The sequence below is a fragment of the Hyla sarda genome, chromosome 3 (genome assembly GCF_029499605.1).
Source record: "Hyla sarda isolate aHylSar1 chromosome 3, aHylSar1.hap1, whole genome shotgun sequence".
NCBI classification, from domain to species: Eukaryota; Metazoa; Chordata; class Amphibia; order Anura; family Hylidae; genus Hyla; species Hyla sarda.
The window spans coordinates 346,017,644-346,039,513 of record NC_079191.1 but is presented as its reverse complement, the minus strand read 5'-3'; the positions used below and the strand labels follow the sequence as shown (position 1 = coordinate 346,039,513).

At 47.6% G+C, this 21,870-nt stretch overlaps 1 protein-coding gene across 9 annotated transcripts in view; it reads right to left on the bottom strand.

The window, feature by feature from the left end:
- Positions 1 to 21,870, bottom strand: part of RDH13 (retinol dehydrogenase 13) — a 68,275-nt gene that overhangs the window by 20,387 nt on the left and 26,018 nt on the right. For 2 of the 9 annotated variants that reach the window (XM_056567470.1, XM_056567471.1), the window contains exon 1: positions 1,562 to 1,693. The exons of 5 other annotated variants lie outside the window; for them this stretch is intronic. In XM_056567470.1, coding sequence (XP_056423445.1) covers positions 1,562 to 1,635 — 74 coding nt within the window. In that variant the 5' untranslated portion in view covers positions 1,636 to 1,693. Of the gene's footprint in view, positions 1 to 1,557; positions 1,698 to 21,870 lie in introns of those variants that run through there. 2 more of the 9 variants (XM_056567477.1, XM_056567476.1) reach the window with 2 other exon arrangements.

Genomic DNA, 21,870 nt, shown 5'->3' with positions numbered 1-21,870 from the left:
CATTAACATTATATTTTTATAATTCAGACATTTACACATGTGACGATACCAAATATGTTCATTTTTTATCATTTTTTTACGCTTTTGTAAGCCCTGATCAGTATTATCGGCGATCTTCTGCTCTGGTCTGCTGGAAGGCCGATCAGTGCAGAAGACCCCGGGCGACGGACAGAGACAAGTGAGGGGTCCTCTGTCCGCCATCTTGGCTGATCTGATCCCCGCAGCAGTGCCGTGGGCGATCAGATCAGCCATTTTAAGTGCCGCACTGCCGCAGATGCCATGATCTGTATTGATCACGGGATCTGAGAGGTTAATGGCAAACATCAGCGAGATCACTGATGTCTGCCATTACCGGTGGGTCCGCGGCAATTGGCAGCCACAGGGAATGAAGCGGGCGCAGCTCCTGCGCTCGAGTCACAGCCGCACCGTAAATGTACTATGGGCTAAGTGACACTATGCATTGCTGTACATTTACGGCGCATGTCCTTAAAGGGGTAGTCCAGTGGTGAAAAACTTATCCCCTATCCTAAGGATAGGGGATAAGTTTGAGATCGCGGGGGGTCCGACCACTGGGCCCCCTGCGATCTCTCTGTACGGGGGCCAAGCTCTCCGGCCAGATAGCGGGTGTCGACCTCCACACGAAGCGGCGGTCAACACGCCCCCTCAATACATCTCTATGGCAGAGCCGGAGATTGTCGAAGGCAGCGCTTTGGCTCTGCCATAGAGTTGTATTGAGGGGGCGTGTCGGCCACCGCTTCGTGCGGGGTAGACACGCCCCCTTCGCGCGTGCTGTCGGGGCCCCGTACAGGAGATCTCTGGGGGCCCCAGCGGTCGGACCCCCCACGATCTGCAACTTATCCCCTATCCTTAGGATAGGGGATAAGTTGTTCACGACTTTAAGGGGTTGGCTCCTTTAAGGGGTTGGCTGCAAGGCATGCTGGGAGTTGTAGTTTTGCAACATCTGGAGGGCCACAGTTTGGGCACCACTAATCTAAGGGCTTATTCACAAGGGCAAAATCTGCCAGGAAAATATTTCACCTCAAAATCTGGGTGGCAACTGCTGAACAGGTTTTGATGCAGACATTTAAAGCTCTAACCAAATTAAATGGGAGGAGTTTCCATGCTGAAATGCGTCACGTCGCGTCTTTTTCCTTGAGGGAAAAACACAACGTGGTTTTTAAAAATGCCGCATTTTAGAGAGCGGCGGGAGATTTTTTATTTTTTTTTATATAAATTGTATTCAAATTCATAGCAGTTTATTTTTTTTAACCATGTGAACATACCCTAAGGCAGTGCCATCCAACCAGGGTGCCTCCAGCTGTTGCAAACTACAACTTCCAGCATGTCCGGACAGTCAAAGGCTGTCCGAGCATGCTAGGAGTTGTAGTTTTGCATCAGCTTGGAGGCACCCTGGTTGGGAAACACCACCCTAAGAAATGCAGTAGCAGAAAGAAAAGAGTTAATGCAGCAGAGAGGTATTTGGGGTCTGTAAATAGACAGGTGACACACAGAACAAGGGGCAGTCAGTGACAGCCCTGATCACGTGGTATAACATACTGACTTTATGAGGACGGACGCTCCGAAGACGGTTCCCACCATGGAAGCTCCGAGCACGTACTTATTTACCGCCACCATGTCTGAAGCACGTAGAGCAGAGGTCACTGCAGATACCGCATACCGTACAACGTGACCGCCAGCACTTCCTGCGCCTGCTACGGGGACTCGTTATAGTCAAACTTCTGACGGCTGGTGAGGAGTAATGTCTGTCAATAGGCTGAGAGAGAAGTGCAGAAGAAATGTGTATACAGTAGTAAAGCAGATGAGTGCAGTACTCAATCCACCATGAGAGGGCGCTAAGGAGCTTCGGTTGGGCTGTATGCAGACATCTGTCATTGTCTGGGCACTGATGTATAGTAAAGGATGATCAAAGCCATCACTATTTTACTGCATAAGGGTACGTTCACACGTACAGGACCTGCTGCATATTTTCTGCAGCTGATTTTGCTACCCATTATAGTTAAAGGACTGCAGAAAATACAACTTATCCATAATCCACAGGGGGTAAGTGTCCGATCGCGGGGTGGGGGATGGTGCGCCGGCCGCTGGGACCCCCGCGATCTCCTAAACGGGGCCCCGCATTGCCACTCTATGTGAGTGGCTAATGCGCGTAGTGTCAACCTTTCTGAGGTCGACGTTTACGCCCCCTTCCCATAAAATTCTAGAGTGGCAATGCGGGGCCCCGTTTAGGAGATCGCGGGGGTCCCATAGAGATACATGGAGGAGACGTCACGCTGCGGCACAGGCAGGGCCAAATCATCATTGGCGCTATGGAGCGTCTGCTCCGGGCCCCGTGCCCGCAGGGGGCAACCGTCACACTCGGTACATCCCTGTGTCCCGAAAAATCTTTTCAGGACACAAAGATGTCCCAGTGGTTACCTTTCTGCGGCAGTCCCCGCGTTAACTTTAAAAATGCAGGGACCACTGGGAGGTAGCACATGCAGGGACGTCACTGACGTCCCGTGCGTGCGCCCATAGGAGAAAAGCAGGACGGAGCGGAGCAACGAGGAGGACGCGTGCACGTGGTAAGTTAACAGTGGCACGTCATCGTCAGTGTTCCGACCTCCGCTCCCCGGACCTACTGCTATGGCCCATAGGCCATAGCAGTAGATTGTGACCCCGGTCCCCGGGGTCCCCAGACCAGAGAGGCGGTGGTCGGAACACTGAAGTGGGGCAGTAAACAGGCATACAGCCTCCAGCCATACACTGTATATGGCTGGAGGCTGTATGCCTGTGAGGGAACTGTACTGCACCTAATGTGGGGAACTATACTGCACCTAATGTGGGGGAACTATACTGCACCTAATGTGGGGGAACTATACTGCACCTAATGTGGGGAACTATACTGCACCTAATGTAGGGGAACTATACTGCACCTAATGTAGGGGAACTATACTGCACCTAATGTGGGGGAACTATACTGCACCTAATGTGGGGGAACTATACTGCACCTAATGTGGGGGAACAATACAGCACCTAATGTGGGGAACTATACAGCACCTAATGTGGGGAACTGTACTGCACCTAATGTAGGGAACTGTACTGCACCTAATGTGGGGGGAACTATACTGCACCTAATGTGGGGAACTGTACTGCACCTAATGTGGGGAACTGTACTGCACCTAATGTGAGGGAACTATACTGCACCTAATGTGGGGGAACTATACTGCACCTAATGTGGGGGAACTATACTGCACCTAATGTGGGGGGAACTATACTGCACCTAATGTGGGGGGAACTATACTGCACCTAATGTGGGGGGAACTATACTGCACCTAATGTGGGGGGAACTATACTGCACCTAATGTGGGGGGAACTATACTGCACCTAATGTGGGGAAACTATACTGCACCTAATGTGGGGAATATACAGCACCTAATGTGGGGGGAACTATACTGCACGTAATGTGGGGGGAACTAAACTGCACCTAATGTGGGGGAACTGTACTGCACCTAATGTGGGGGAACTGTCTGGGGGGGGGGCAACATAATGAAGTGCTCCATCTTCCAGGCAGCCTTAATCTGGCCCTGTGCACAGGAGAGCCGTGGCCCTGTGCAGGAGATCGCAGGGTGTCCCAGCGGTCGGACCCCCCCCCCCTGTGATCAGTCACTTATCCCCTATCCTATTATACTAATAGAAAATCGCATAATAATAATAGGAAATTGCAGCTATGCGATCTACTGCAGCCTGCAGTATTCTACAGCTGTGAGAGGGTAAAGGATGCAGTATCTTGTACAACTACAGTGGGGATCAAATGTTTGGGCAACCCAGGTAAAAATTTGTATTAATGTGCATAAAGAAGCCAAAGAAAGATGGAAAAGTCTCCAAAAGGCATCAATTTACAGATTAGACATTCTTATAATATGTCAACAAAAGTTAGATTTTTTTTCCATCATTTACACTTTTAAAATAACAGAAAACAAAAAAATGGCGTCTGCAAAAGTTTGGGCACCCTGCAGAATTTATAGCATGCACTGCCCCCTTTGCAAAGCTGAGACCTGCCAGTGTCATGTCAGGTGATGTCAATCTCAAAGGTTTTAAATGCCCAGACTCATCTGATCTTTCCCCATGATCAGCACCATAAGTTCTTCTAAGCAGTTGTCTAGAAATCTGAAACTGAAAATAGTTGACATTCACAAAGCTGGAGAAGGCTATAAGAAGACAGCAAAACGTTTGCAGATGTCAATATCCTCTGTTCGGAATATAATTAAGAAATGGCAGTCATCAGGAACAGGGGAAGTTAAAGCAAGATCTGGAAGACCAAAAAAAATATCAGACAGAACAGCTTGCAGGATTGTGAGAAAAACAATTCAGAACCCATGTTTGACTGCACAATCCCTCCAAAAAGATCTGTCAGACACTGGAGTTGTGGTACAATATTCCACTGTAAAGAGATACTTGTACAAATATGGTCTTCATGGAAGAGTCATCAGAAGAAAACCTCTTCTACGTTTGAACTTCGCAAATGAACATATAGACAAGCCTGATGCATTTTGGAAAGAAGTTCTGTGGACCGATGAGGTTAAAATTGAATTTTTTGTCCGGAATGAGCAAAGGTACGTTTGGAGAAGGGGAACAGAATTGAATGAAAAGAACCTCTGTCCAACTGTTAAGCATGGGGGTGGATCAATCATGCTTTGGGATTGTATTGTAGCCAGTGACACAGGGAACATCTCACGAGTAGAAGTAAAATTGGATTCAATAAAATTTCAGCAAATTTTGGATGCTAACTTGATGCCATCTGTAAAAAAAAACTGAAGTTAAAGAGAGGATGGCTTCTACAAATGGATAATGATCCTAAACACACCACGAAATCCACGGTGTATTACATCAAGAGGCGTAAACTGAACGTTTTGCCATGGCCTTCACAATCTCCTGACCTCAACATAATTGAAAATCTATGAATAGACCTTAAAGAGCAGTGCGTGACAGACAGCCCAGAAATCTCAAAGGATTGGAAGACTTTTGAAAGGAAGAATGGGCAAAGATACCTCAAACAAGAATTGAAAGACTCTTGGCTGGCTACAAAAAGCGCTTACAAGCTGTGATACAAGATATTAACTCCGCAGGGTGCCCAAACTTTTGCAGACATCATTTTTTTGTTTTCTGTTATTTTGAAAGTGTAAATGATGGAAATAAATATTTTTTTTTACATATTATGAGAATGTCTAATCTGTAATTTGATGCCTTTTGGAGAATTTTCCATCTTTCCTTGGCTTCTTTATGTACATTAATACAAATTTTTACCTGGGGTGCCCAAACTTTTGATCCCCACTGTAACTGTACAAGATACTGCAGCCTTGTCCCTCTCACAGCTGTAGAATACTGCAGCCTTGTCCCTCTCACAGCTGTAGAATACTGCAGCCTTGTCCCTCTCACAGCTGTAGAATACTGCAGCCTTGTCCCTCTCACAGCTGTAGAATACTGCAGCCTTGTCCCTCTCACAGCTGTAGAATACTGCAGCCTTGTCCCTCTCACAGCTGTAGAATACTGCAGCCTTGTCCCTCTCACAGCTGTAGAATACTGCAGCCTTGTCCCTCTCACAGCTGTAGAATACTGCAGCCTTGTCCCTCTCACAGCTGTAGAATACTGCAGCCTTGTCCCTCTCAAAGCTGTAGAATACTGCAGCCTTGTTCATCTCACAGCTGTAGAATACTGCAGCCTTGTCCCATTCACAGCTGTAGAATACTGCATTTTTGTCCCTCTCACAGCTGTAGAATACTGCAGCCTTGTTCCTCTCACAGCTGTAGAATACTGCAGCCTTGTCCCATTCACAGCTGTAGAATACTGCATCCTTGTCCCTCTCACAGCTGTAGAATACTGCATCCTTGTCCCTCTCACAGCTGTAGAATACTGCAGCCTTGTCCCATTCACAGCTGTAGAATACTGCAGCCTTGTCCCTCTCACAGCTGTAGAATACTGCATCCTTGTCCCTCTCACAGCTGTAGAATACTGCAGCCTTGTCCCATTCACAGCTGTAGAATACTGCAGCCTTGTCCCATTCACAGCTGTAGAATACTGCAGCCTTGTCCCTCTCACAGCTGTAGAATACTGCAGCCTTGTCCCTCTCATCTGTAGAATACTGCAGCCTTGTCCCTCTCACAGCTGTAGAATACTGCAGCCTTGTCCCATTCACAGCTGTAGAATACTGCAGCCTTGTCCCTCTCACAGCTGTAGAATACTGCAGCCTTGTCCCTCTCACAGCTGTATAATACTGCAGCCTTGTCCCTCTCACAGCTGTAGAATACTGCAGCCTTGTCCCTGTGAGGGAACTGTACTGCACCTAATGTGGGGAACTATACTGCACCTAATGTGGGGGAACTATACTGCACCTAATGTGGGGGAACTATACTGCACCTAATGTGGGGAACTATACTGCACCTAATGTAGGGGAACTATACTGCACCTAATGTAGGGGAACTATACTGCACCTAATGTGGGGGAACTATACTGCACCTAATGTGGGGGAACTATACTGCACCTAATGTGGGGGAACAATACAGCACCTAATGTGGGGAACTATACAGCACCTAATGTGGGGAACTGTACTGCACCTAATGTAGGGAACTGTACTGCACCTAATGTGGGGGGAACTATACTGCACCTAATGTGGGGAACTGTACTGCACCTAATGTGGGGAACTGTACTGCACCTAATGTGAGGGAACTATACTGCACCTAATGTGGGGGAACTATACTGCACCTAATGTGGGGGAACTATACTGCACCTAATGTGGGGGAACTATACTGCACCTAATGTGGGGGAACTATACTGCACCTAATGTGGGGGGAACTATACTGCACCTAATGTGGGGGGAACTATACTGCACCTAATGTGGGGGAACTATACTGCACCTAATGTGGGGGGAACTATACTGCACCTAATGTGGGGGGAATATACTGCACCTAATGTGGGGAAACTATACTGCACCTAATGTGGGGAATAAACAGCACCTAATGTGGGGGGAACTATACTGCACGTAATGTGGGGGGAACTAAACTGCACCTAATGTGGGGGAACTGTACTGCACCTAATGTGGGGGAACTGTCTGGGGGGGGGGGGCAACATAATGAAGTGCTCCATCTTCCAGGCAGCCTTAATCTGGCCCTGTGCACAGGAGAGCCGTGGCCCTGTGCAGGAGATCGCAGGGTGTCCCAGCGGTCGGACCCCCCCCCCCCTGTGATCAGTCACTTATCCCCTATCCTATTATACTAATAGAAAATCGCATAATAATAATAGGAAATTGCAGCTATGCGATCTACTGCAGCCTGCAGTATTCTACAGCTGTGAGAGGGTAAAGGATGCAGTATCTTGTACAACTACAGTGGGGATCAAATGTTTGGGCAACCCAGGTAAAAATTTGTATTAATGTGCATAAAGAAGCCAAAGAAAGATGGAAAAGTCTCCAAAAGGCATCAATTTACAGATTAGACATTCTTATAATATGTCAACAAAAGTTAGATTTTTTTTCCATCATTTACACTTTTAAAATAACAGAAAACAAAAAAATGGCGTCTGCAGAAGTTTGGGCACCCTGCAGAATTTATAGCATGCACTGCCCCCTTTGCAAAGCTGAGACCTGCCAGTGTCATGTCAGGTGATGTCAATCTCAAAGGTTTTAAATGCCCAGACTCATCTGATCTTTCCCCATGATCAGCACCATAAGTTCTTCTAAGCAGTTGTCTAGAAATCTGAAACTGAAAATAGTTGACACTCACAAAGCTGGAGAAGGCTATAAGAAGACAGCAAAACGTTTGCAGATGTCAATATCCTCTGTTCGGAATATAATTAAGAAATGGCAGTCATCAGGAACAGGGGAAGTTAAAGCAAGATCTGGAAGACCAAGAAAAATATCAGACAGAACAGCTTGCAGGATTGTGAGAAAAACAATTCAGAACCCATGTTTGACTGCACAATCCCTCCAGAAAGATCTGTCAGACACTGGAGTTGTGGTACAATATTCCACTGTAAAGAGATACTTGTACAAATATGGTCTTCATGGAAGAGTCATCAGAAGAAAACCTCTTCTACGTTTGAACTTCGCAAATGAACATATAGACAAGCCTGATGCATTTTGGAAAGAAGTTCTGTGGACCGATGAGGTTAAAATTGAATTTTTTGTCCGGAATGAGCAAAGGTACGTTTGGAGAAGGGGAACAGAATTGAATGAAAAGAACCTCTGTCCAACTGTTAAGCATGGGGGTGGATCAATCATGCTTTGGGATTGTATTGTAGCCAGTGACACAGGGAACATCTCACGAGTAGAAGTAAAATTGGATTCAATAAAATTTCAGCAAATTTTGGATGCTAACTTGATGCCATCTGTAAAAAAAAGCTGAAGTTAAAGAGAGGATGGCTTCTACAAATGGATAATGATCCTAAACACACCACGAAATCCACGGTGTATTACATCAAGAGGCGTAAACTGAACGTTTTGCCATGGCCTTCACAATCTCCTGACCTCAACATAATTGAAAATCTATGAATAGACCTTAAAGAGCAGTGCGTGACAGACAGCCCAGAAATCTCAAAGGATTGGAAGACTTTTGAAAGGAAGAATGGGCAAAGATACCTCAAACAAGAATTGAAAGACTCTTGGCTGGCTACAAAAAGCGCTTACAAGCTGTGATACAAGATATTAACTCCGCAGGGTGCCCAAACTTTTGCAGACATCATTTTTTTGTTTTCTGTTATTTTGAAAGTGTAAATGATGGAAATAAATATTTTTTTTTACATATTATGAGAATGTCTAATCTGTAATTTGATGCCTTTTGGAGAATTTTCCATCTTTCCTTGGCTTCTTTATGTACATTAATACAAATTTTTACCTGGGGTGCCCAAACTTTTGATCCCCACTGTAACTGTACAAGATACTGCAGCCTTGTCCCTCTCACAGCTGTAGAATACTGCAGCCTTGTCCCTCTCACAGCTGTAGAATACTGCAGCCTTGTCCCTCTCACAGCTGTAGAATACTGCAGCCTTGTCCCTCTCACAGCTGTAGAATACTGCAGCCTTGTCCCTCTCACAGCTGTAGAATACTGCAGCCTTGTCCCTCTCACAGCTGTAGAATACTGCAGCCTTGTCCCTCTCACAGCTGTAGAATACTGCAGCCTTGTCCCTCTCACAGCTGTAGAATACTGCAGCCTTGTCCCTCTCACAGCTGTAGAATACTGCAGCCTTGTCCCTCTCAAAGCTGTAGAATACTGCAGCCTTGTTCATCTCACAGCTGTAGAATACTGCAGCCTTGTCCCATTCACAGCTGTAGAATACTGCATTTTTGTCCCTCTCACAGCTGTAGAATACTGCAGCCTTGTTCCTCTCACAGCTGTAGAATACTGCAGCCTTGTCCCATTCACAGCTGTAGAATACTGCATCCTTGTCCCTCTCACAGCTGTAGAATACTGCATCCTTGTCCCTCTCACAGCTGTAGAATACTGCAGCCTTGTCCCATTCACAGCTGTAGAATACTGCAGCCTTGTCCCTCTCACAGCTGCAGAATACTGCAGCCTTGTCCCTCTCACAGCTGTAGAATACTGCAGCCTTGTCCCTCTCACAGCTGTAGAATACTGCAGCCTTGTCCCTTTTACATATTATGAGAATGTCTAATCTGTAATTTGATGCCTTTTGGAGAATTTTCCATCTTTCCTTGGCTTCTTTATGTACATTAATACAAATTTTTACCTGGGGTGCCCAAACTTTTGATCCCCACTGTAACTGTACAAGATACTGCAGCCTTGTCCCTCTCACAGCTGTAGAATACTGCAGCCTTGTCCCTCTCACAGCTGTAGAATACTGCAGCCTTGTCCCTCTCACAGCTGTAGAATACTGCAGCCTTGTCCCTCTCACAGCTGTAGAATACTGCAGCCTTGTCCCTCTCACAGCTGTAGAATACTGCAGCCTTGTCCCTCTCACAGCTGTAGAATACTGCAGCCTTGTCCCTCTCACAGCTGTAGAATACTGCAGCCTTGTCCCTCTCAAAGCTGTAGAATACTGCAGCCTTGTTCATCTCACAGCTGTAGAATACTGCAGCCTTGTCCCATTCACAGCTGTAGAATACTGCATTTTTGTCCCTCTCACAGCTGTAGAATACTGCAGCCTTGTTCCTCTCACAGCTGTAGAATACTGCAGCCTTGTCCCATTCACAGCTGTAGAATACTGCATCCTTGTCCCTCTCACAGCTGTAGAATACTGCATCCTTGTCCCTCTCACAGCTGTAGAATACTGCAGCCTTGTCCCATTCACAGCTGTAGAATACTGCAGCCTTGTCCCTCTCACAGCTGTAGAATACTGCATCCTTGTCCCTCTCACAGCTGTAGAATACTGCAGCCTTGTCCCATTCACAGCTGTAGAATACTGCAGCCTTGTCCCATTCACAGCTGTAGAATACTGCAGCCTTGTCCCTCTCACAGCTGTAGAATACTGCAGCCTTGTCCCTCTCATCTGTAGAATACTGCAGCCTTGTCCCTCTCACAGCTGTAGAATACTGCAGCCTTGTCCCATTCACAGCTGTAGAATACTGCAGCCTTGTCCCTCTCACAGCTGTAGAATACTGCAGCCTTGTCCCTCTCACAGCTGTAGAATACTGCAGCCTTGTCCCTCTCACAGCTGTAGAATACTGCAGCCTTGTCCCTCTCACAGCTGTAGAATACTGCAGCCTTATCCCTCTCACAGCTGTAGAATACTGCAGCCTTGTTCCTCTCACAGCTGTAGAATACTGCAGCCTTGTCCCTCTCACAGCTGTAGAATACTGCAGCCTTGTCCCATTCACAGCTGTAGAATACCTGCAGCCTTGTCCCTCTCACAGCTGTAGAATACTGCAGCCTTGTCCCTCTCACAGCTGTAGAATACTGCAGCCTTGTCCCTCTCACAGCTGTAGAATACTGCAGCCTTGTCCCTCTCACAGCTGTAGAATACTGCAGCCTTGTCCCTCTCACAGCTGTAGAATACTGCAGCCTTGTCCCTCTCACAGCTGTAGAATACTGCAGCCTTGTCCCTCTCACAGCTGTAGAATACTGCAGCCTTGTCCCTCTCACAGCTGTAGAATACTGCAGCCTTGTCCCTCTCACAGCTGTAGAATACTGCAGCCTTGTCCCTCTCACAGCTGTAGAATACTGCAGCCTTGTCCCTCTCACAGCTGTAGAATACTGCAGCCTTGTCCCTCTCACAGCTGTAGAATACTGCAGCCTTGTCCCATTCACAGCTGTAGAATACTGCATCCTTGTCCCTCTCACAGCTGTAGAATACTGCAGCCTTGTCCCTCTCACAGCTGTAGAATACTGCATCCTTGTTCCCCTCACAGCTGTAGAATACTGCATCCTTGTACCTCTCACAGCTGTAGAATACTGCAGCCTTGTCCCATTCACAGCTGTAGAATACTGTATCCTTGTCCCTCTCACAGCTGTAGAAAACTGCATCCTTGTCCCATTCACAGCTGTAGAATACTGTATCCTTGTCCCTCTCACAGCTGTAGAAAACTGCATCCTTGTCCCATTCACAGCTGTAGAATACTGCATCCTTGTCCCATTCACAGCTGTAGAATACTGCATCCTTGTCCCTCTCACAGCTGTAGAAAACTGCATCCTTGTTCCCCTCACAGCTGTAGAAAACTGCATCCTTGTTCCCCTCACAGCTGTAGAATACTGCATCCTTGTCCCTCTCACAGCTGTAGAATACTGCATCCTTGTCCCATTGTCAGCAGTAGAATACTGCAGCCTTGTCCCTCTCACAGCTGTAGAATACTGCATCCTTGTCCCATTCACAGCTGTAGAATACTGCAGCCTTGTCCCTCTCACAGCTGTAGAATACTGCAGCCTTGTCCCTCTCACAGCTGTAGAATACTGCAGCCTTGTCCCATTCACAGCTGTAGAATACTGCATCCTTGTCCCTCTCACAGCTGTAGAATACTGCATCCTTGTCCCTCTCACAGCTGTAGAATACTGCATCCTTGTTCCCCTCACAGCTGTAGAATACTGCATCCTTGTCCCTCTCACAGCTGTAGAATACTGCAGCCTTGTCCCTCTCACAGCTGTAGAATACTGCATCCTTGTCCCATTCACAGCTGTAGAATACTGCATCTTTGTCCCTCTCACAGCTGTAGAATACTGCAGCCTTGTTCCTCGCACAGCTGTAGAATATTGCATCCTTGTCCCATTCACAGCTGTAGAATACTGCATCCTTGTCCCATTCACAGCTGTAGAATACTGCATCCTTGTCCCTCTCACATCTGTAGAATACTGCATCCTTGTCCCATTCACAGCTGTAGAATACTGCAGCCTTGTCCCTCTCACAGCTGTAGAATACTGCATCCTTGTCCCTCTCACAGCTGTAGAATACTGCAGCCTTGTCCCTCTCACAGCTGTAGAATACTGCAGCCTTGTCCCTCTCACAGCTGTAGAATACTGCAGCCTTGTCCCTCTCACAGCTGTAGAATACTGCAGCCTTGTTCCTCTCACAGCTGTAGAATACTGCATCCTTGTCCCTCTCAAAGCTGTAGAATACTGCAGCCTTGTTCCTCTCACAGCTGTAGAATACTGCAGCCTTGTTCCTCTCACAGCTGTAGAATACTGCAGCCTTGTCCCATTCACAGCTGTAGAATACTGCAGCCTTGTCCCATTCACAGCTGTAGAATACTGTATCCTTGTCCCTCTCACAGCTGTAGAATACTGCATCCTTGTCCCTCTCACAGTTGTAGAAAACTGCATCCTTGTTCCATTCACAGCTCTAGAATACTGCATCCTTGTCCCTCTCACAGCTGTAGAATACTGCATCCTTGTCCCTCTCACAGCTGTAGAATACTGCATCCTTGTCCGATTCACAGCTGTAGAAGACTGTATCCTTGTCCCATTCACAGCTGTAGAATACTGCAGCCTTGTCCCTCTCACAGCTGTAGAATACTGCAGCCTTGTCCCTCTCACAGCTGTAGAATACTGCAGCCTTGTCCCTCTCAGAGCTGTAGAATACTGCAGCCTTGTCCCTCTCACAGCTGTAGAATACTGCAGCCTTGTCCCTCTCACAGCTGTAGAATACTGCAGCCTTGTCCCTCTCACAGCTGTAGAATACTGCAGCCTTGTTCCTCTCACAGCTGTAGAATACTGCAGCCTTGTCCCTCTCACAGCTGTAGAATGCTGCAGCCTTGTCCCATTCACAGCTGTAGAATACTGCAGCCTTGTCCCTCTCACAGCTGTAGAATACTGCAGCCTTGTCCCTCTCACAGCTGTAGAATACTGCATCCTTGTCCCTCTCACAGCTGTAGAATACTGCAGCCTTGTCCCATTCACAGCTGTAGAATACTGCAGCCTTGTCCCTCTCACAGCTGTAGAATACTGCAGCCATGTCCCTCTCACAGCTGTAGAATACTGCAGCCTTGTCCCTCTCACAGATGTAGAATACTGCAGCCTTGTCCCTCTCACAGCTGTAGAATACTGCAGCCTTGTCCCTCTCACATCTGTAGAATACTGCAGCCTTGTCCCTCTCACAGCTGTAGAATACTGCAGCCTTGTCCCTCTCACAGCTGTAGAATACTGCAGCCTTGTCCCTCTCACAGCTGTAGAATACTGCAGCCTTGTCCCTCTCACAGCTGTAGAATACTGCAGCCTTGTCCCTCTCACAGCTGTAGAATACTGCAGCCTTGTCCCATTCACAGCTGTAGAATACTGCAGCCTTGTCCCTCTCACAGCTGTAGAATACTGCATCCTTGTCCCTCTCACAGCTGTAGAATACTGCAGCCTTGTCCCTCTCACAGCTGTAGAATACTGCAGCCTTGTCCCTCTCACAGCTGTAGAATACTGCAGCCTTGTCCCTCTCACAGCTGTAGAATACTGCAGCCTTGTCCCTCTCACAGCTGTAGAATACTGCAGCCTTGTCCCTCTCACAGCTGTAGAATACTGCAGCCTTGTCCCTCTCACAGCTGTAGAATACTGCAGCCTTGTCCCTCTCACAGCTGTAGAATACTGCAGCATTGTCCCTCTCACAGCTGTAGAATACTGCAGCCTTGTCCCTCTCACAGCTGTAGAATACTGCAGCCTTGTCCCTCTCACAGCTGTAGAATACTGCAGCCTTGTCCCATTCACAGCTGTAGAATACTGTATCCTTGTCCCTCTCACAGCTGTAGAATACTGCAGCCTTGTCCCTCTCACAGCTGTAGAATACTGCATCCTTGTCCCTCTCACAGCTGTAGAATACTGCAGCCTTGTCCCTCTCACAGCTGTAGAATACTGCAGCCTTGTCCCATTCACAGCTGTAGAATACTGCATCCTTGTCCCTCTCACAGCTGTAGAATACTGCAGCCTTGTTCCCCTCACAGCTGTAGAATACTGCATCCTTGTACCTCTCACAGCTGTAGAATACTGCAGCCTTGTCCCATTCACAGCTGTAGAATACTGTATCCTTGTCCCTCTCACAGCTGTAGAAAACTTCATCCTTGTCCCATTCACAGCTGTAGAATACTGTATCCTTGTCCCTCTCACAGCTGTAGAAAACTGCATCCTTGTCCCCCTCACAGCTGTAGAATACTGCATCCTTGTCCCATTCACAGCTGTAGAATACTGCATCCTTGTCCCTCTCACAGCTGTAGAATACTGCATCCCTGTCCCTCTCACAGCTGTAGAATACTGCATCCTTGTCCCATTCACAGCTGTAGAATACTGCATCCTTGTCCCTCTCACAGCTGTAGAATACTGTATCCTTGTCCCTCTCACAGCTGTAGAATACTGCAGCCTTGTCCCTCTCACAGCTGTAGAATACTGCATCCTTGTCCCATTCACAGCTGTAGAATACTGCAGCCTTGTCCCTCTCACAGCTGTAGAATACTGCATCCTTGTCCCTCTCACATCTGTAGAATACTGCATCATTGTCCCATTCACAGCTGTAGAATACTGTATCCTTGTCCCTCTCACAGCTGTAGAATACTGCAGCCTTGTTCCTCTCACAGCTGTAGAATACTGCATCCTTGTCCCTCTCACAGCTGGAGAATACTGCAGCCTTGTCCCATTCACAGCTGTAGAATACTGCATCCTTGTCCCTCTCACAGCTGTAGAATACTGCATCCTTGTCCCTCTCACAGCTGTAGAATACTGCATCCTTGTTCCCCTCACAGCTGCAGAACACTGCATCCTTGTCCCTCTCACAGCTGTAGAATACTGCAGCCTTGTCCCTCTCACAGCTGTAGAATACAGCATCCTTTTCCCATTCACAGCTGTAGAATACTGCAGCCTTGTCCCTCTCACAGCTATAGAATACTGCATCCTTGTCCCATTCACAGCTGTAGAATACTGCATCTTTGTCCCTCTCACAGCTGTAGAATACTGCAGCCTTGTTCCTCGCACAGCTGTAGAATATTGCATCCTTGTCCCATTCACAGCTGCAGAATACTGCATCCTTGTCCCATTCACAGCTGTAGAATACTGCATCCTTGTCCCTCTCACATCTGTAGAATACTGCATCCTTGTCCCATTCACAGCTGTAGAATACTGCAGCCTTGTCCCTCTCACAGCTGTAGAATACTGCATCCTTGTCCCTCTCACAGCTGTAGAATACTGCATCCTTGTCCCATTCACAGCTGTAGAAGACTGTATCCTTGTCCATCTCACAGCTGTAGAATACTGCAGCCTTGTCCCTCTCACAGCTGTAGAATACTGCAGCCTTGTCCCTCTCACAGCTGTAGAATACTGCAGCCTTGTCCCTCTCACAGCTGTAGAATACTGCAGCCTTGTCCCTCTCACAGCTGTAGAATACTGCAGCCTTGTCCCTCTCACAGCTGTAGAATACTGCAGCCTTGTCCCTCTCACAGCTGTAGAATACTGCAGCCTTGTCCCTCTCACAGCTGTAGAATACTGCAGCCTTGTCCCTCTCACAGCTGTAGAATACTGCAGCCTTGTTCCTCTCACAGCTGTAGAATACTGCAGCATTGTCCCTCTCACAGCTGTAGAATACTGCAGCCTTGTCCCATTCACAGCTGTAGAATACTGCAGCCTTGTCCCTCTCACAGCTGTAGAATACTGCAGCCTTGTCCCTCTCACAGCTGTAGAATACTGCATCCTTGTCCCTCTCACAGCTGTAGAATACTGCAGCCTTGTCCCATTCACAGCTGTAGAATACTGCAGCCTTGTCCCTCTCACAGCTGTAGAATACTGCAGCCTTGTCCCTCTCACAGCTGTAGATTACTGCAGCCTTGTCCCTCTCACAGATGTAGAATACTGCAGCCTTGTCCCTCTCACAGCTGTAGAATACTGCAGCCTTGTCCCTCTCACATCTGTAGAATACTGCATCATTGTCCCATTCACAGCTGTAGAATACTGTATCCTTGTCCCTCTCACATCTTTAGAATACTGCATCCTTGTCCCTCTCACAGCTGTAGAATACTGCAGCCTTGTTCCTCTCACAGCTGTAGAATACTGCATCCTTGTCCCTCTCACAGCTGGAGAATACTGCAGCCTTGTCCCATTCACAGCTGTAGAATACTGCATCCTTGTCCCTCTCACAGCTGTAGAATACTGCATCCTTGTCCCTCTCACAGCTGTAGAATACTGCATCCTTGTTCCCCTCACAGCTGCAGAATACTGCATCCTTGTCCCTCTCACAGCTGTAGAATACTGCAGCCTTGTCCCTCTCACAGCTGTAGAATACAGCATCCTTTTCCCATTCACAGCTGTAGAATACTGCAGCCTTGTCCCTCTCACAGCTGTAGAATACTGCATCCTTGTCCCATTCACAGCTGTAGAATACTGCATCTTTGTCCCTCTCACAGCTGTAGAATACTGCAGCCTTGTTCCTCGCACAGCTGTAGAATATTGCATCCTTGTCCCATTCACAGCTGTAGAATACTGCATCCTTGTCCCATTCACAGCTGTAGAATACTGCATCCTTGTCCCTCTCACATCTGTAGAATACTGCATCCTTGTCCCATTCACAGCTGTAGAATACTGCAGCCTTGTCCCTCTCACAGCTGTAGAATACTGCATCCTTGTCCCTCTCACAGCTGTAGAATACTGCATCCTTGTCCCATTCACAGCTGTAGAAGACTGTATCCTTGTCCATCTCACAGCTGTAGAATACTGCAGCCTTGTCCCTCTCACAGCTGTAGAATACTGCAGCCTTGTTCCTCTCACAGCTGTAGAATACTGCAGCCTTGTCCCTCTCACAGCTGTAGAATACTGCAGCCTTGTCCCTCTCACAGCTGTAGAATACTGCAGCCTTGTCCCTCTCACAGCTGTAGAATACTGCAGCCTTGTCCCTCTCACAGCTGTAGAATACTGCAGCCTTGTCCCTCTCACAGCTGTAGAATACTGCAGCCTTGTTCCTCTCACAGCTGTAGAATACTGCAGCATTGTCCCTCTCACAGCTGTAGAATACTGCAGCCTTGTCCCATTCACAGCTGTAGAATACTGCATCCTTGTCCCTCTCACAGCTGTAGAATACTGCAGCCTTGTCCCTCTCACAGCTGTAGAATACTGCATCCTTGTCCCTCTCACAGCTGTAGAATACTGCAGCCTTGTCCCATTCACAGCTGTAGAATACTGCAGCCTTGTCCCTCTCACAGCTGTAGAATACTGCAGCCTTGTCCCTCTCACAGCTGTAGATTACTGCAGCCTTGTCCCTCTCACAGATGTAGAATACTGCAGCCTTGTCCCTCTCACAGATGTAGAATACTGCAGCCTTGTCCCTCTCACAGCTGTAGAATACTGCAGCCTTGTCCCTCTCACAGCTGTAGAATACTGCAGCCCTGTCCCTCTCACAGCTGTAGAATACTGCAGCCTTGTCCCTCTCACAGCTGTAGAATACTGCAGCCTTGTCCCTCTCACAGCTGTAGAATACTGCATCCTTGTCCCATTCACAGCTGTAGAATACTGCATCCTTGTCCCTCTCACAGCTGTAGAATACTGCAGCCTTGTCCCATTCACAGCTGTAGAATACTGCAGCCTTGTCCCATTCACATCTGTAGAATACTGCAGCCTTGTCCCATTCACAGCTGTAGAATACTGCAGCCTTGTCCCATTCACAGCTGTAGAATACTGCATGTTTGTCCCTTTCACATCTGTAGAATACTGCAGCCTTGTCCCATTCACAGCTGTAGAATACTGCATCCTTGTCCCATTCACAGCTGTAGAATACTGCATCCTTGTCCCATTCACAGCTGTAGAATACTGCATCCTTGTCCCTCTCACAGCTGTAGAATACTGCATCCTTGTCCCATTCACAGCTGTAGAATACTGCAGCCTTGTCCCTCTCACAGCTGTAGAATACTGCATCCTTGTCCCATTCACAACTGTAGAACATTGCATCCTTGTCCCTCTCACAGCTGTAGAATACTGCATCCTTGTCCCTCTCACAGCTGTAGAATACGGCATCCTTGTCCCTCTCACAGCTGTAGAATACTGCATCCTTGTCCCTCTCACAGATGTAGAATACTGCATCCTTGTCCCTCTCACAGCTGTAGAATACTGCATCCTTGTCCCATTCACAGCTGTAGAAGACTGTATCCTTGTCCCTCTCACAGCTGTAGAATACTGCATCCTTGTCCCATTCACAGCTGTAGAATACTGCAGCCTTGTCCCTCTCACAGCTGTAGAATACTGCATCCTTGTCCCATTCACAGCTGTAGAATACTGCATCCTTGTCCCTCTCACAGCTGTAGAATACTGCATCCTTGTCCCTCTCACAGCTGTAGAATACTGCATCCTTGTCCCATTCACAGCTGTAGAATACTGCATCCTTGTCCCATTCACAGCTGTAGAATACTGCAGCCTTGTCCCTCTCACAGCTGTAGAATACTGCAGCCTTGTACCTCTCACAGCTGTAGAATACTGCAGCCTTGTCCCTCACAGCTGTAGAATACTGCAGCCTTGTCCCTCTCACAGCTGTAGAATACTGCATCCTTGTCCCATTCACAGCTGTAGAATACTGCATCCTTGTCCCATTCACAGCAGTAGAATACTGCAGCCTTGTCCCTCTCACAGCTGTAGAATACTGCATCCTTGTCCCTCTCACAGCTGTAGAATACTGCATCCTTGTCCCATTCACAGCTGTAGAAGACTGCATCCTTGTCCCTCTCACAGCTGTAGAATACTGCATCCTTGTCCCTCTCACAGCTGTAGAATACTGCAGCCTTATCCCTCTCACAGCTGTAGAATACTGCAGCCTTGTCCCTCTCACAGCTGTAGAATACTGCATCCTTTCCCATTCACAGCTGTAGAATACTGCAGCCTTGTCCCTCTCACAGCTGTAGAATACTGCATCCTTGTCCCTCTCACAGATGTAGAATACTGCAGCCTTGTCCCTCTCACAGCTGTAAAATACTGCATCCTTGTCCCTCTCACAGATGTAGAATACTGCAGCCTTGTCCCTCTCACATCTGTAGAATACTGCATCCTTGTCCCTCTCACAGCTGTAGAATACTGCAGCCTTGTCCCTCTCACAGCTGTAGAATACTGCAGCCTTGTCCCTCTCACAGCTGTAGAATACTGCAGCCTTGTCCCTCTCACAGCTATAGAATACTGCATCCATGTCCCATTCACAGCTGTAGAATACTGCAGCCTTGTCCCTCTCACAGCTGTAGAATACTGCAGCCTTGTCCCATTCACAGCTGTAGAATACTGCATCCTTGTCCCTCTCACAGCTGTAGAATACTGCAGCCTTGTCCCTCTCACAGCTGTAGAATACTGCATCCTTTTCCCATTCACAGCTGTAGAATACTGCAGCCTTGTCCCTCTCACAGCTGTAGAATACTGCATCCTTGTCCCTCTCACAGCTGTAGAATACTGCAGCCTTGTCCCTCTCACAGCTGTAGAATACTGCATCCTTTTCCCATTCACAGCTGTAGAATACTGCAGCCTTGTCCCTCTCACAGCTGTAGAATACTGCAGCCTTGTCCCTCTCACAGCTGTAGAATACTGCATCCTTGTCCCATTCACAGCTGTAGAATACTGCAGCCTTGTCCCTCTCACAGCTGTATAATACTGCAGCCTTGTCCCATTCACAGCTGTAGAATACTGCATCCTTGTCCCATTCACAGCTGTAGAATACTGCATCCTTGTTCCTCTCACAGCTGTAGAATACTGTATCCTTGTCCCTCTCACATCTGTAGAATACTGCATCCTTGTCCCTCTCACAGCTGTAGAATACTGCATCCTTGTCCCTCTCACAGCTGTAGAATACTGCATCCTTTTCCCATTCACAGCTGTAGAAAACTGCTGCCTTGTCCCTCTCACAGCTGTAGAATACTGCATCCTTGTCCCATTCACAGCTGTAGAATACTGCAGCCTTGTCCCTCTCACAGCTGTAGAATACTGCAGCCTTATCCCATTCACAGCTGTAGAATACTGCAGCCTTGTCCCATTCACAGCTGTAGAATACTGCAGCCTTGTCCCATTCACAGCTGTAGAATACTGCATCCTTGTCCCATTCACAGCTGTAGAATACTGCATCCTTGTCCCTCTCACAGCTGTAGAATACTGCATCCTTGTCCCATTCACAGCTGTAGAATACTGCAGCCTTGTCCCTCTCACAGCTGTAGAATACTGCATCCTTGTCCCATTCACAACTGTAGAACATTGCATCCTTGTCCCTCTCACAGCTGTAGAATACTGCATCCTTGTCCCTCTCACAGCTGTAGAATACGGCATCCTTGTCCCTCTCACAGCTGTAGAATACTGCATCCTTGTCCCTCTCACAGCTGTAGAATACTGCATCCTTGTCCCTCTCACAGCTGTAGAATACTGCATCCTTGTCCCATTCACAGCTGTAGAAGACTGTATCCTTGTCCCTCTCACAGCTGTAGAATACTGCATCCTTGTCCCATTCACAGCTGTAGAATACTGCAGCCTTGTCCCTCTCACAGCTGTAGAATACTGCATCCTTGTCCCATTCACAGCTGTAGAATACTGCATCCTTGTCCCTCTCACAGCTGTAGAATACTGCATCCTTGTCCCTCTCACAGCTGTAGAATACTGCATCCTTGTCCCATTCACAGCTGTAGAATACTGCATCCTTGTCCCATTCACAGCTGTAGAATACTGCAGCCTTGTCCCTCTCACAGCTGTAGAATACTGCAGCCTTGTACCTCTCACAGCTGTAGAATACTGCAGCCTTGTCCCTCACAGCTGTAGAATACTGCAGCCTTGTCCCTCTCACAGCTGTAGAATACTGCATCCTTGTCCCATTCACAGCTGTAGAATACTGCATCCTTGTCCCATTCACAGCAGTAGAATACTGCAGCCTTGTCCCTCTCACAGCTGTAGAATACTGCATCCTTGTCCCTCTCACAGCTGTAGAATACTGCATCCTTGTCCCATTCACAGCTGTAGAATACTGCATCCTTGTCCCATTCACAGTTGTAGAATACTGCATCCTTGTCCCTCTCACAGCTGTAGAATACTGCATCCTTGTCCCTCTCACAGCTGTAGAATACTGCAGCCTTATCCCTCTCACAGCTGTAGAATACTGCAGCCTTGTCCCTCTCACAGCTGTAGAATACTGCATCCTTTCCCATTCACAGCTGTAGAATACTGCAGCCTTGTCCCTCTCACAGCTGTAGAATACTGCATCCTTGTCCCTCTCACAGATGTAGAATACTGCAGCCTTGTCCCTCTCACAGCTGTAAAATACTGCATCCTTGTCCCTCTCACAGATGTAGAATACTGCAGCCTTGTCCCTCTCACATCTGTAGAATACTGCATCCTTGTCCCTCTCACAGCTGTAGAATACTGCAGCCTTGTCCCTCTCACAGCTGTAGAATACTGCAGCCTTGTCCCTCTCACAGCTGTAGAATACTGCAGCCTTGTCCCTCTCACAGCTATAGAATACTGCATCCATGTCCCA